General features: G+C 31.5%; 1 protein-coding gene across 1 annotated transcript in view; it reads right to left on the reverse strand.

The window, feature by feature from the left end:
- Window positions 1-866: 866 nt before the first annotated feature.
- LOC113517575 (heparan sulfate glucosamine 3-O-sulfotransferase 5) overlaps window positions 867-16,977 on the reverse strand; it is a 30,347-nt gene continuing 14,236 nt past the window's right edge. The window contains exons 2-9 of the mRNA XM_026902289.3: window positions 11,105-11,138; window positions 10,445-10,712; window positions 8,733-8,901; window positions 6,037-6,183; window positions 5,297-5,512; window positions 4,994-5,214; window positions 4,762-4,919; window positions 867-4,560 (exon numbers count right to left, since the gene is read on the reverse strand). Of these exons, the coding sequence (XP_026758090.1) occupies window positions 4,355-4,560; window positions 4,762-4,919; window positions 4,994-5,214; window positions 5,297-5,512; window positions 6,037-6,183; window positions 8,733-8,901; window positions 10,445-10,545 (1,218 nt within the window). The 5' untranslated portion in view covers window positions 10,546-10,712; window positions 11,105-11,138 and the 3' untranslated portion in view covers window positions 867-4,354. The remainder of the gene's footprint in view (window positions 4,561-4,761; window positions 4,920-4,993; window positions 5,215-5,296; window positions 5,513-6,036; window positions 6,184-8,732; window positions 8,902-10,444; window positions 10,713-11,104; window positions 11,139-16,977) is intronic.

The raw sequence follows: 16,977 nt of genomic DNA on the forward strand, positions 1-16,977 counted from the left end.
GTCGCTTTTTTGTGAAACAGCCTTAAATTAAAACAAGAAAATATATAATGCATGTTCTCAGGTATTATTCTGATAATTATTTGCAGTTTAGAAAACACCTAATAGATATATATTATAATCCAAGTTGATATCGATTTATTTATTTGCAATATTACATATATACAAATACAGCAGATTGTCTTTGGGTCAGGTCTTATTTTAGTTTATTTATATTTTCATTAAGTTAAAAGGGTATATTATTGTTTCTCGAGGATCGGCAAAGCGCACGTGACACACCTAGTGTTGCAGGCGTCCATAGGCTACAGTAATCGTTTACCATCAGACGGGCTGTATTTTTTTATACCACTGAGGTGGCAAACAAGCATTGAGTCCACCTAATAGTAAGCGGTTACCGTAGCCTATGAACGTCAGTAATACCAGAGGTATTACGCGCGTGTTGCCGACCCTGAAGAAACCTCTTTACCTCCCCTTTGAAGAATCCCATGCTGTAGTGTCTTGGGTATACCTTGGCAGGGAGCTCATTTCATAACTGAGTGTTCGTGGTTCATGTATCCTTGCTTGCTACCTTTGTGGTATAAAAAAAAAGTTACATTCGAACAGACTATATATACATCAGTGCAAAAGGAAGAAAACTCGCATGCGGTTCAATTAATCTATTTTTGTAGATGACTTAAAAATTGGACATTGTGTATAAGTACATAAGCTTGCATTGTTATTGTTTACAGATATTCATAAAGAATATAAAAAAATAATTCGTTGTCACTTATCATTATTTAATTATTATAAGTTTTTACCAGATATATTTGTTTCGTTTTGGCCCTGTGATAAAAAAAAATTAAACAAAATTGTGCTGTTTTATATTTTATTGAAGATGTAGATACAATTAACTTATCGAAAGAAATTTGAGAAGATATATTTACAAGGAATTGTAGGTAACATTAAAATTTAGGTAATACTTCGTAAAATGGCATAGTCTAAATATAATTTTAAATTATCAACATGAAATTAATGAAATATAGTTATTAATTAACACATTTAAGGAAAACAGTACACAAAATAACAAAATATTTCATTTTCATCTTGGAAAGTATAAGTATCATTAACATTGTTAATTTATCTAAATAAACAATAATTACTATAAAAATTATTGCCCTAATTAAAACTTTAACTATCATTATGAACGTGCACAACATTTAACAGTGATTAAAATTATCTATTAACTATTGAATTAGATCTAAATAAATAAATTTTCTTATTTCCAAATGGTAACTCAATAACTTAGAATAGGTACTTAATTATTAAAACTTACCTATATGATTTATTAAGTTTTGATATGTTTGATATTCCTGTTTTTGATACAAGTTGTAAAAATTATTTAGTCAATGTAAAATAAATATATTTCTGTCTCTCTCGAATTAAAGTATTTATTGCTCTTCATTAAGATTTAAACCTTTTTCAATCCTTTTTATCCTGTTAGAATGTTTTGTCACTATCTTGTAAATTGAGAATTTAGCGTAAAAGGAAAGGACAAAATACTTTAACAACTAAAATAGGTTTATAAAACATTTTTATGTATAAGGGGGTAAGTTTTTTCGTTTTATCCACTTCTCTAAAAAATATTTTGAATTGAGATAGTATATGACTAGGCTACGTCAATTTATGTCTCTGTCTTAGAATGTATTAAAAGAAACCGCTTGCTTGAGGGCATACATTCAATAAATAATTAATTTATCTAACATAAATTATACTTGTCAATATAGTAATTATTGTATGTATCAAAACCCCAGACTCGCTGATAAATAGATAAACCCTGTGAGATTTTTGGATATGACACACAACTGAACTGTGTATAGAATAAGTAAATTGAATAAATAGTTAAAAAAATCTAGGTGTCGTAATATATCGCAGTAAATATCGATACAATAGTCAGATTATATATCTGACTATTATATATCAATAATTGATTATAAAATAGTCCATTCTTTTGTTTTAGTAGTCCCAAATTTTAATAATATGTATGTATTAGTATCTATTTGTACTGTTCGTTTGTTAGTAAGAGTTTACAATAGAGCGCAGTGACGCTAGAAACATCAAATGTTTACCTACCCCATTTCGCACTATAAACGTAGCAAACAAATTAACATACACAAAGCTTATATAATTTGATTTTAGTAATGATTTATTTTTGGGAACAGTTATTAAGGGATATTTAATCACATAACATCCGTGTTCATAATAAATGTCAAAATCAATACGGCATCATTAAATATGTTTTAATAGTTACCTAGTTACCCGGTATTTCTTTCTTTGTTACTTAGTATTTATCTAAAAAGTATTATACTATATATATTATAATTACCTACCTACATAATGATATCATAAGTTAATAAAAGAATATTATATTAAGAGGTTTTAGTCCAGGTTTAAATTAAAAGTGAATGCAAAATAGATATATTTAAATTAATCATGATTGTTTGTATTTGAACAACTTGTATCAAATTCTAGCAGCTTGGTGCTCTTAATAAATTAGATGTAACGACTATATGTCGCTACAATCACATTAGTGGAATGCCGCGAAGCGCCCAATAAATGTAGCAAATTTTATTTGGATCTATAAAAACATGTTTATAAATATTCGTTGACTTTGAAATTTGGATTTGGAAGCAAACGTTCTACTAGGATATCCTTATCGAATTTAAATGATTTCGATCTTAACAAATTAAAATGTTTGATAATCTTTTATATCAGGGCTTGCAACATTGCCGCTGTTTTACGTATTACCTATGGACATTTTATGCTAAATAGGTATTACTTAGACTTAATCAACTAACTCTTCAGTCTTGGACGTTACACTTAAATAGAATACTTCTAAAACCCGCGTCGAATTCATACCTCTCCAAGTTTTAAAATTATCGTTAGAATCAGCGTGTAAACTAATTTCCTATGCATTTACCACCACATACAACAAGTTTTGAGAACAAGATTTAGAAAAAGTATACAGTCATATATTATTTAAGAGACACACAGATTTATTTGGAGACTAATAGCTTACAACTTTTGTTCTACAGAAACGAGACGAATTCAATAATAATACAACTATACTAATTTTATTTTCAATTGTAGATTTTGTGTTTGCAATATGAAATATTTTGCCTAAGACTCGAGAAAATCACATACACTAACAACAAAATACAGTTATACACGTTATGTCACACAGCACGATCAAATCACGACATCTAAAAAGAGAAAGCGAAAATTGTACAACATTCATTCTTGTCGAATTTAATTATTATTTAATACATAATTCTGATTTTTACACCTATATAAATAATTATTTCTTAAAACGGAAATGATCATAAACAGTAAAAATATTTTAATCTGTATAATAAACATTGTATAAATATAAAAGTTGCACATAATATTTAATTAGGTATATATAAAAATATATTGCTCAAGGTTTCGGTGGGTCGGTCTATCAAATCAGTGCGTATTCACTGCTGGTAATTACTCCTAATACAAACAACGTTTAGAATAAACAAATAGAGCTACGATAATGACGTATAATTAAATTAATTTTCAAAATTATTATTTAGATTGTTACCCAGTAAAATTAGACAATATTTTGGTATTTTGTAAAATATGTTAAACAATCAAACAGAATGTTCTACCTTAGAGAAAAGTTTAGTTTCTGAAACGAGTAAGTGTTCATAGGTTACGACTATAAAGGTAGGTAAAAAAGAGATATATCGAAGAATACCTGTAAGATCAGATAATAAATTATAAAATATAAGTCTTAATTCCATGGTACATGAAATCTATATCAACTAAAACGTTTTCAAAATAGTATGAATATTATCCGAAATCGAGATATTTAAAATAGCTAAGATAGATTTCCTTTCAGTGGTTCGAAACAAAATACCTAGATACTTTCATCATTATCTTGTATTAAATAACAAATATTTATGATTATTAAAAATGACTTTTGAAATTTTCTTTCAAGATGTCTAAGTTTACTGGGTTTTTTCAAATTTATAATATTGTTCCCTTTCATTAATTGCAAAAAAAAAAATTATACGTATTAAAGATACAAAATAAAAAACAAAACTTTAAATTTAGAATATTAAAATTTTGCGTCGAATTTTATAATTTTCTACATGGTTGTAAACCACAGTTATAAATAAATTTAAGTGTAAGTACTATTCTAATTTACGCTAGATGTATACATAAACGATTTAAAAAACTTATTAACTAGTGATATGTATTATTGATGTGTATTATTACATTGATATGTATTTGATCACAACGATAGGGTGTCTCCATCAATTGCAGATTAGTAGATGGATTTATTTATAAACTAGTCTTCTGGCCATCCGAGATCCTCGCCAACTAAATCATAGAACCTCTGGTTGTGCTGGATAAAGAACTTTCTCAATTTTGTGACGACTGCTGGATCTACTCTTGGGTGCTTACGTCCTTTAGTTTCCCGTAGACATTTGTCCGTGGTATCATTTCGTAAGCAATAGAAACCTTTGGTTTCATTGAAGTAAAAGTTCTTTCGTCCTAATAGAAAATAAAGGAACTCATTATGGTATTGGGTACTTAGCGTAACAACAACCATTTCTCACATATTTTTTATACCTAATATTTGAAATGAAGAATCATTACTACTGGCAAAACTTCCCCGTATTATGGAGGATTAAATTTAGCAGTGTGCAATTAACACAAGATATCATAATAATAATAAAATAAGTAATGACTTACCTATTTTGTGCTCCAATCCTAAAAATTTCTCAATACGGCGTAATTGTGGTACTGGATCTTCAATCAATAAATCACCGTTCACCACGAGAATTTGCTCCCTTGGAAATACTTCTAGCCATCGATGAAGGTAAGCGTGATATAAAGATATTGCTATTGGTCTGCAGAAAGAAAAGGACACTAAGAAAAGTTACTTATCAAAAATATTAAGTTTTTAGACAGAAATGAGACGAACCTATATGCCATGTTTATTGAACCATCTGGCGAAATTGCTAAATGTTCGAAAGGCTTCGCAGCATCAGGCAATGGATGACCCGGAGCCAATGGTTGTGCAGGTGCTGATGGAGTGGCTCGACTTCGTAGTTGCGTGTAATCGGAAATCGCCCGAGTAACTGGTTCTCGGACTATCAGGAGCAACCGAACCGAAGAATTCATTGCTCGCACTCGCTCTGGTACCTGGCAATTTCAAAATGAATAAAATATAAAAAATATAATTTAGTTCTTAAGAAATTATCTAACATTTTTAGTTCGTTCTTACCTCAGGAGTAACAAAGTAACTCGGACTCTTCTCAATTGTAATCTGTCCTTTAAAAGATAAAGGCATTTTGCTTCTATACCATTCCAATCCTAATGCGTAGTTCTCATCGCGATCAAAAAAGTGAACTTCTCCTGAAGCTTTTTGGACCATCGGATGGAGGTATAGCATTTCCAATAGAGCACGAGTACCACATTTCCGTACACCAATTATTAATGCCTACAAAACAATTCATAAATATTAATTATGTATAATCAAGTAAATGAAATATACATATTGCTAAACCTCCCAATATAAAATGTAAATAAATACACTCATAACTCCTACCCCGTCAGAGATATTTGTCGCCTGTTGTCGTCGTGTTTAAAATAACATTTACATACTCACATTTCTCAGAACATATTAGAATACAACATGGTAGAAGTGAACCTACCGTCGATACTTGGAATAATTTATTTTATTATCTGTGTTTTCAGTTGCTAGACAATTAGTCGGAAATCTAAATGAATGTACAAAGTGTTTGGTGTCAACCAATAAAATGCAAGTCGCAGCAAATAAAATACGACGCTAGTTAAAGTGTACTCTTGGAAAATACCACTGTTAGCAATTAAGAGCTAAATGTGGGTAATCAAAGATAGATAGATATAATTAAAGGTAGACTTTAATTTCTTTATTCTATATATAATTCCTAGTATCTACTGTACTGCTAATTATTGTACTGTATTGCTGATTACGTTAAATACCTGAGGGAGTCTGCGTGCCGGCCGGGGTTGGCGGGGTGCACGTAGCCTTTTCCTTAGCGCCATTGGATGATTAATGGTCCGACTGTGGCTTTCTTGATTCTGTAAGATCTTACGGTTTTCGCTCGCGGCCGATGCCAAGCTTGCCGCCTACGCAAATATGAAATTAATAATGCGCCTCCAGTTAGATTAATGAAGAAAATTGCCATAAAGGGTGGATGGAAACTTAATTATTTATCATTAGTCATAATCTCTAGTTACACGAGCTGTGTTTTGAGTTTACACGAGTGGTCGGACATCTTCTCTATTATCATCACATTTTTTCTAAAATGTATATAACATTGGAGTAAAACTATTCCTTATTAATAGAGTAGATAGCAATGATATTATAAGTGATTTATGTGGATGATATGGTTTGAGTTCCAATAAGCAATAACCGAAGATATAATATTTTATAGCTATAGTTCTCAGTGACCTGTCACTCACAGTAAATAAAATCAAGTACATCAATTGTAATATATAATTCTTACATACAATAATTAATTTACATCTACAAAGCTAATAGGTAAACGTACATTCCTTAGAAACAAAGCATGCACGACGACAGTAATGTTTGTATAATCGTGGGGTTCTTTTCCTTGGTTAACTGTGTAGTGTGTTCGTGACCTTAAATCAAACGATGACCTTTTAGTTGATTGTGTTCCTCGGAACCAAATAACTTTTGTTTCAAGAACTTTACGGTATTATTAACTAAACGATTTCCAATAATTTTATTTTATTTTATTTATTTTTATTTAATTCTTTATTGTACACACCAGTTATAAGAATATGACAGAGGTAATCAAATGTACAAAGGCGAGCTTAACTCAAATAGAGTTTTCTTCCAACAAACCCAAAGTGGAAAGGCGCATCAGTGTTAGCGGATAGAGCAGTGTACAATATTGTGATTATATTTATTTAAATAATTACGAGTTTTAGTTTTAAATCACGATGATAATAACGCATCGTTAATACTATTGTGTCGCCCTCTGGTGTCAAAAATTCTAGGCTACTTTCATTACACACGACGATCTTTAACCTAGTTTATAGTTAATTATCTTTGTCCGCAGTTTTGCTCGCTTTTGACTTTCATCACCTGTTTGTCCTCTTCGGGAGTGAATTTTTAAAATTCGTTTATTATTGTTTATCTGCACTATACTCGTATCAAGAACTTATATGCAAAGATCCAAAATTATATATATAGTTAATAATATACTTATTATTTGTTAGTTTATGCCAATTAAAAAACACCTAAAACGAAGTCGAAAAAATAAGAAATCATAATACATCTCAAATAAATACCTGTTACGATACAATCTACCACACTTTTAACCCGGCTAAAAAATCGCGTTGGGTTACATATTTCCCTAAACTAAATTACGAGAATACTTGTAATTTATTTAGATTTTAAGCCTATTATCGTAGAAAAATATACAAGTTGGCTAATTAGTTTGTATTTTAAAAGGCACTTAACTTTAAACTTAGAGAACAAGTGTCTAAAGAAGGGCAGCACAGCGCTATCAGGTTATCTGCGGAGAATAGCGGCTTTGACCATTAATTACTGTTACAACATTCATGATAGGTAGTGGCCAGTAGGTACTGAGTTATGAGACTGTATGGTGCAAAGTCTGCTCTGACACGCCCTTATGTAGCACGCACCGAGTACAGTCTGTACCGATGAACTAGTGCACGATTAGTGAATTTGAGATTATCTATAGGTGATTATAAATTTAAGGAAATGTTTAGTGGTCAATATCGAACAAAAGTCAATTAACATAACACTTTGTGTTGAATTAAGATTTTCAAATTCTCTATATTCCGTAGTACACATGTCATTGTGTCATGTCATTGTATATGTTCAACAAATTTTTAGTTTATACGATATTAATCCAATTATTTTTTTTCAAAGTCTCGTAAAGCCGGCATAGACTAGGGCACTCCATCCTTTCCCGTGGGTGTCGTAAGAGACAATCAAGGGAACCTATTGATCGAGGAATGGGCAGCAGCGTTCCTTTTAAAACGTCACAAAATCTTAACTGTGGTTGCCAACGTGGCAACTATTGGCAAAACCCCCCTTTTAGGGGAGGTTTATCTTCAGCAGTGGACAATAAATGATATGATGATTGATCCTAATATGGTAATATTTAGAATATCTACATAGAGTACAGCAGACAAATTTTGTTAAAGAAACATTCATTTTAAAAACTTATAACCTAACGTATCTTAGAAATATAGGTATATACATATTTTTAATATTTTAATAACTTGCCGTCATTGAGCCGAAACTACTGAATCTATAAAGAGTAAATTTGCATAATAAAATCTTTGTATATGGCAGACGGAAATATAAAATGATTTCTAAGAAAGCTTTTATGTAATATTAAACTTAAAAGACACTTGTTTGAGCATTTTTGGAAAACGATCCCTTAAGAAAAATGATCCACTGTATTTATTTTTCTAAATGGTATGCGATTTCTTCCTCAATTCTTTTTAACTGAAATTGTTTACTTTCGTTTTGGTTCCATATTCAGTTTATTGACATGAAAGGCTTCAATTGTATTCTTAATACATGATTTTATAAGGGAAGTCTCATACAAATTGTGGTAGTGAATGAGAGTTCTCTCTGGTGATAAGAATTATATGTTTATTAAGGACCTCACCTGTATACTATAGAGAGCGCTGTCGTAAAGCACATGAAAAGTGAGGAAGAGCGACAGCAGCGTGACGGAGAGGAGGGCCGCGGCGAGCTTGGGCCGCGACACCCCCACCACCAGCACGCAGTCCGCCAGCTCGCCCTCTGCCGGCCGGAACGACGATCGGGGCAACCATCTACGTCATAAACATTCATAATCCATAACCCAGTGCTGGAAAATCTGTCCCCATAATAAAAGTATCCATGTTCTCTGTCGTAGTGGCTTTTATATGTTTTATAGCACACCGAGTGCTAGAGAGTGAACCTATGGCTGTCTTACCCTAGTCGTATTAATAAATTCATTATGTTAACAAATTTAGTCCTTTCTTTACATTTTTTTTTATATTTGTGCATTACATGCTTTTAATATTTGTAAAAAATAAAATTTACTTTCTTATTATAATTTTTAGTTATAAGAAAAACAAAAAAAAAACTGTTAAAGAACAAACAGCCTGTAGTGCACGACAATAATAAGTAATAAAATGTACGTTATAGCATAGGGGCGCAGTTGTATACAACAGAAAAGAGACACGTTAATGATAAAATGATGGCCTTAGGTTATAGGTTTGACCTCTAACTGAAGTAGTAGTATCTACGTTTGTGACACTATTAGATAAGTAGCTAGATATTTTTTTATACAACTTAGAATGGCAAACAAGCTGATGGCCCACCTGATGGAAAGTATAACACGGATACATGTAGGTAAATATTTATATTTTTCATGCTTAGTACATACTTAGGTTGCCTAATAAGCTGATGGCTCACTTGATGGAAAGTGGTACTATAGACATGAACAGTACCATGGACGTAACAGACTATACTGTTTCGCCCATGTTACTCCCATGATATATGATGTTTTATGCCTCTGTACCCTGTAAATCCACTGCCATATCCTACCCTTCAAACTGAAATACGGCCATGCAAACGCAACTGCTTCACGGTAGAAACACGAATGGGACAGTGGTGCACAAACAAACGACTTTTGTACAAAGTCTCCCTCTGATGGTCTCTCTCTCTGATTTATAATATATAAGGTTTATTCATTACCCGCTACTTCGCCCGCGTGACCGGGGTACATGTTATATTTGAGACGACGTAGGCTACTTTTTATCCCGGTCACGCAGAGTCGCGGCTAGTTAGCGATAATTATAATTATCCTCTCCAGGCCTTTTTCCCATAATTGGCAGGGTTGACATGTTTTCCATTTTGATCTTCATTCAAACATCTTACTGCTGTTACACAGGAATAACATTCATATCTTCTTTGACATAGTCCTTTCATCTTTTCGGATGTTTCCTCTTTCAAACACATCATTCGTCAAGTCTAATCTAACAATTGTATTGTATTGTAAAATATTTATTGACCTCAGGAATAGCAACGCATGGGGGGTATCATAGGCGAAACAGTATACTCTGTTATGTCCATAGTACTGCTCATGTCTATAGGTGACGGTTACCACTTTCCATCAGGTGGGCTGTCAGCTTGCTTGCCATTCTAAGGTGCAAAAAAAATAGGAAAGTTTGTAAATATATAAGGATATTTGTTATTCAATTACTCTTAAACGGTTGAACGGATTCGAATGTTTGGTGCACTGATGGGTCATATCCTAACTTAATACTTAGAACACTTTATATGCAGATAATACAGTAAAACGAGTAATTATAGATTAAAAATACTTACAGAATATCGAGTGGCAAAGATTGCGAACAACTCCTGTAGGTTGCCTCAGGCCGGTGGTGTTTGGTGGGCAGCGATTGACTCATCTGCGCACGCGACTCCATGCGGTTTCCATCGAATTATAATCGACTAGCACATTTTAAACAATAAATTCTTTCGTGGCATTGCTTCTTCCGAATAGCATCTCTACATCACAGTCATTGCTTTATTAGAATAGACAGAAATATATATATAATCCTGTTTTGTTGTTTGTAAATATCTTTAAATGCACCTGCAAGGCAGTTGATATAAATTATAGTATACATATATAATAGTTTACTGTCTTATATATAAATATCGATATTTAACTATACAAAAAGAAGTATTTATATAATCTTAAACATATGAAAATTATAATAATGTTCGTCTTGTAATTAAATATTAAGGCAAATAACATGTTAAAAATAATTTGTAAAAACGAAAATAGCGGCGAATAATCGTACAATAAATGATTACATCTCGTAAAAAAATTATTAGGATTAAATATGGTATATTAGGTAACTATAATGATCAGCGGTACGTTTGATAAAATATTCAATATGCAACCTCGACCTTTGTACTATTACATCGTAAAAGTATTGACATATTTTATTTCATTAATTGTAACTAGAAGTCCCAACATACCATGTTAACATATCCTCAAACACTTCTCCAGCACCTGAAAAGAGGGAGACATAATTAAAATAGGTGACCAATGAAAAAAAATATAGACGAATTTGTGGTGTAAGTTTTTTTAATGAGTGATAATGAAATGCTAACCCCGCCTGCGTTATTAGTATATGCTGGCAGGGCACCAGTGAGAGATGATAGGTGACGATGAAAGCAGGTTAGTTAGCCCATCGTGAAGAATTCTACAAGAATTAACCACGATGGTTTCCAGGGGGAATGGCGTGGAGGTTGATCTGAAAGGCTGGCAATGGGTCAGTTAGATCCCATTACAAACAATCTCTTCCCCACCTGTTGTGCCATGTTGGGTATGGTGCTTTGCTTAAATTAGGTTCCTACTTCGATTCTCGATTGGGGTAATTTAGGATATTCGTCGTCCGGTTACCACAGGATATCCAACTATTATTATTATTATAATATCTAAAACATAGATATGTATTCACGTATGTGAATTGTCAATAATTAATTAATAAGTAACATGTACTTTATGTCTCATTAAAATTACAAGAACAATAAAGCAACACGAAGTTTCTAGCTAAACTCTGTGTTTAAATTAGCATTTACAATAAAGTTACAGAACTTAGTTCGCCGAGAAATCACTGTACCTCCCTTTGCCTACATTGGAATCATGTGTCGTTCTTCAGGACGTTTTACGACTCTGAGGTGAAATAAGGAAGCTTCACACGTTTTCACCTTTGTACAGTTGCACCATATTACTAAATCACAGAGTAGAATCGTCTAGTGTGTGGGTCATGTATTTGGCCATACTTACAAGTACTACTACAAGAAAAACTATAGATAACCTTTTAAGATTTTTTTCCTTCTACTTTTTTTTCTCTATTTGGTATAGTAAATTTTAATAATATAATAACATTGTAGCTAGACGATGTCTGTAAATGAGACGAGTCATATCTATGAAAAATTGACATGAAGTATCTTAATAGGAGCAATAGAAATAAAAAAATCATCATCTTCCAATCATTATATTAATTTATTTACAAGCCAAAAAAATAATTTTTAGAAATTTTGTGTGTCTGTATGTTTATTCTGGCATCGCGCAAAAACTACTGCACTTTTTGGAACAGATTTCATCTTAATATGTCATCTATAGTGATCTATTTCATTGGGTTTTCTACTTGTGAAATCCACACATACGAAGTAGCAAGCAAAAAGCTAGTCTTAACGTATAAAATCCCATGTTACGATGTTCGTTCGTCCCCAAAACCACTCGATCGATTTTAATGGATTTTTGTAATGTGTATTATTAACTTCAACTTGAGAACCGTGTCAGCTAGTAGCCAAAATTATGTGACGGTTATAAAAGATTTTAAACGGACATAAATAAGAACGATATAAACGGTATATTCAACATCAATACATAAAATACTTATATGTATTTATTTATGTACAGGATACAGCTAGCACTAAATAATTATAGGACCATTCTTTTTACGTATAATTTCTTATTTTATTAGTAATTAAAAATAGGAAGAATTTTTGAAGATGTCTGCAAAACTTAATAAGTAGGTACATATATAGATTTCTTAAATTATTACGACTGAACGAAACAAAATATTCATTACATAGAAAAATTGGAATATTAGTAACAAGGAAAACGTAAGAATACTAAGTAATCATTACAGGCTTATGTTCCCCTAATGTCAAGCTCATTTATTATTCTCTCGTGGATATTATAACATATTTCGTCAGAGTCTACTCCAATCCAAAGTAAACAGTTCTAGATTTGCATTCGCCTATAAAAACAAACTTCCGGCTTCAGTTAAAGTGGCTTTTACGACGACGCATAAAAATATCTTGGAGTTTGGAATGTTTCCTCTTTTAACCACATTGGCGGAGCAAAACGGACGAAATGGCATATATTTAAAATAAGTGCTTTTCCGTCTTTATTTTTAAGTTATTTGAATTGCTATAAAACATTCTTCGGTACATATTTTATTTGATAGATGACAGTATACGATAACAAGGCTCAAGTGAGGGATGATAGGTAAGGATAAAAGCAGGTCAAATGGCCCATCGTGTCGAATTTCACAAGAATTAACCACAATGGTTTCAGCGGAGGTCGATTTAATAGAGTATATTGCTAGCAATAGAGACTAACTTCCCCATAACTAACGATACCTTCTTCGTTGATGTCTGTTGACTATATATATAATATTGGAATTAATCTTTTTACATTTTTCTTGTAACTATCCATATTCTATGTTTAACGTTCGTTTTTTTTTAAATGAATCAATAGAGCGATCCTTATTATACAATAGTTCGTTGAATATTGTGGGAATGTTATCAGTATTAGATTCAATTGATGGAGAAACTTCTAAGACAAAGATTGTTTGCGTGCGGAATCCATAGTAACCATTAAGTATAATAGATACAAGGACAGATATTTGGCAAATGACGGTCTTAAAGCTTAGAGATAAGTAAATGTATCTGAAGATATCTTCGAAACATTTCAAAGACATTAAGAGGTTGTATATAAGGCTGGGATTCATCTGACTAAGATATTTCATATTTATTTGATGAGTTTAATATTTGATGACACTGTGATAAACTGAACTCGATAAAGACAACACCAAATTTGCTTGTGAAAACTAACTTTTATGAGAGAAGCAAACGCTTATTTCTAATTTGTGACTTTGTTTAACGCGAGAAGTGAGTGTACAAACTCATTTAAGTAGGCACCATAGCTTTTTATTTGAGAGACAATAAGAAGTTCTGCAGATTATTTTGAATATATTTTTTTCTTACAATTTAAATTGTGAGTTATCAGGAACAATACAAAGTTTTAAATGCTTTGTGGGTTAGATACCCATAATTAATAATTTAAAATTTTTATAGCGTTAGCCGTACTTAGGTATAATACTTAATTAATATACCTAAATGCGGCCAAGAGCCATATGCGGTGAAGGCTAGGTCAAGGTCTGATGCATCAGTTTATTTATTGATAGTTATTTATACGTATGTATTGCTATCGTGTCACGTTACTGCTATTTCTAAACAAGGTCAGATTATCGGCAGCTAACTATAAATTTATTAAGGTCTGTTTAGTAGTACGGGTAATTTTGAATATCGATTGCAGATATTGTAGTTTCGTTCTTGAATTGCTGATATATGTAGTTTACAATCGTCGATCGTAATCTTGTTTGTTCCAATTTAAATTTATATAAAAAAAGATAAAACCATTCAGTCGATGAAGATGAACTCTATTACTACATTACATTAGAAATAAACACAATAACGTTCACATTCCTGAAAATATCAGTATGATCTTTATGAAATATATTTCTTACTTTAGTTTTTATGGAAATATATCAAGTACGTATGATAATTATTAAATGTTGGTACCAACTTTTAAAAATGTATTAAGTAAAATAATTGAACATTATTGTGATTGATACTTTTGTGTCCTTCAAAAGATTACAGTAGTGAACTTATTATTGATACAAACAAGTGCAAGAAAATTTTGAATAGTTGTGAACGGTATAACTAATCGCTATTTGGTAAATAAATTGGTAACGTACTAAATGCGATGATGAAAAACATAGGTTATTTTTACACGAAAGAAATTTCCGATAAAATTTAATAACATTATAATTAGAAATATGTACGTACGTACACTAGCAGTAAATAGTTAATAGCTCAATAAAAAATCTTTTACTGAACTATTAAAATATATGTAGATGATTTTTAGTAAGCTCTTTTAATAAATAAGTAAATGTTGCAAATATTAATTATCGCTTACAATTAGAATGACATGGTTTAAATAACCAAAACATTGTACCAAATAATTAAAAATAAATTATTATTCAGCGAAACAGCAAGCCGAGTAAAATGGTAACACAGTCTAATTAAAAAAAGGAATTGGTCGGCGAAGGCTTTCTTTTATTGCAATCATAAAAAAATCCATTTTGGCTACAACACCAATTATGTACGTAGGTATCTAGAATTTTATGGGATACAGACGTTTTAATTTTTTATTTAATTTCTTTATGACTAGCGGATTATAATGTCTTTTTATATATATGCAAAATAATACGTAAAAAAAATATGTACTATGTATAAGAAAATTCATTAATTAAATATGCGATACTCGTATAGTTAATGAACAAAATGGCTGGTTGAAATTGAAATAAAATTGATGAAATTAATACATTTATTCATATTTTACTCGAATGCCGAAGAAAGGAAGGTAATGTATTTTGCGCATAAGATAAATAACAATGTTAGTATTATAGTAGTAGTAGTTAATACGTCTTTATATATGTATATAATATTAAAATAATGAATTGCTAGCTTAAATAATGAATTTTATAAGTTACTTTCATGTGCCCCCCTGCAAACTACCGTATGATTAATTTTTTGTGAATTTATTACGATAGATATTCTATTAGGAAGACAACTAAACGCAATCAATCTAGTTAAGAGTACTGATGATTAAGTTATAAATATTTTAAACTTCATGCCTAGTTAAAGTAATAAATATTTTATGTGACATAGTTCAAAAGAAACTTCCTACAAATAACTGTGTCAATGTCAAACGTGTTGTTATTAGCGTCGTCATAGGTAATTGTATATCCACATACATTTTTCAGGGATTATTCATAACCATATTTCTATTATAGTTGGCATTGGCGTGGCTATTTCATGAATAAAAAACAATGGCATGCAATTTTACAGTAACCGCAATTTGCGTTTGAGGCCAATGCTGCATTTTCAATTACTGTTTGTTGTTTTTGTTTTCTTGCAGTTTTATTATACAAAATGGAAAAACTTAAAAGCTATGTATAGAGTAACTACCTACACTGACGTCCACCGTGGCTCAATAGTGGCAGTGGGTGAGTGAGTTGCTTTCGATATGTAAGATTTCAGATGCGATTCTCAGCCAAACTATAGAATGTCCGGGGAGAGTATTATTAGTAACAAAGATTAGCGGCCCCATTATTAATAATATACGCCATCACATTGATTTTCACCTTCTTCCTACTGGAGATTATAGCCAATTTTTTTTATAAACAAATATATAATTAAATAAAATCTCTATCTGTATTAAATAGGTATATTCGATCAAAAAATTTCGTTCATATCTGTTGAGCCATTTCTCGGTATTATATAGCAAACATATTCAGAGATGTATTAATAAATAACTTATCATATACAAGGCAAGTACAGCTGTCGTTCGGTAAGCCACGTCAAAAGCTTTTTTGCAACGAAATCGCCCTACAAACTTTTGGCATCAAATGGCGGTAGCCATAACGATTAATAATAGTGAAAATATAGATAATAGTATAAAATACTAAGGACTCTCTTCCATGTAATATTATGTGTATATGTATATTTTATTCCATACTTAAAACATCTTAAAGTAAAAAATCTGGAGGATCTTTTTCGGATAAGTGCTTGATAAAGAATGACATGTACACATCAAGGTTAACTACGACATCACTAATAATCCGAACAACTCTCAAAGCTCTCGAGCCGTGTCGTTGAGATCCGGCGCCATTGTGACGAAAAGGCCAGGTTATTTAGCGAACAAGTGGAGGCCCTGAAAGGTCGGCCTGTGTATCTCTATTGAAGAGTTGAGACACCTTTGTCCAATAAAAATAGGGGCACACTGCCTTTTTCACTTGCGTTTCCCATTTGTGTTCGGATTTTTCTCAAGGTAAACATTTACGTAATTTGAATTCGCTTTTTACCATATTTCTTATTCGATAAATATATAATTCGAACTAAAGGATAAGTTGCATCTGATTATCGTGGAGTCGTAAATAATATTAAACAGAAGATTTGTTAAATACATTTAACGTCATAATGTT

This window comes from Galleria mellonella, unplaced genomic scaffold, assembly GCF_026898425.1.
Source record: "Galleria mellonella isolate WM207_F2 unplaced genomic scaffold, CSIRO_AGI_GalMel_v1 utg78, whole genome shotgun sequence".
In the NCBI taxonomy this organism is placed as follows: domain Eukaryota; kingdom Metazoa; phylum Arthropoda; class Insecta; order Lepidoptera; family Pyralidae; genus Galleria; species Galleria mellonella.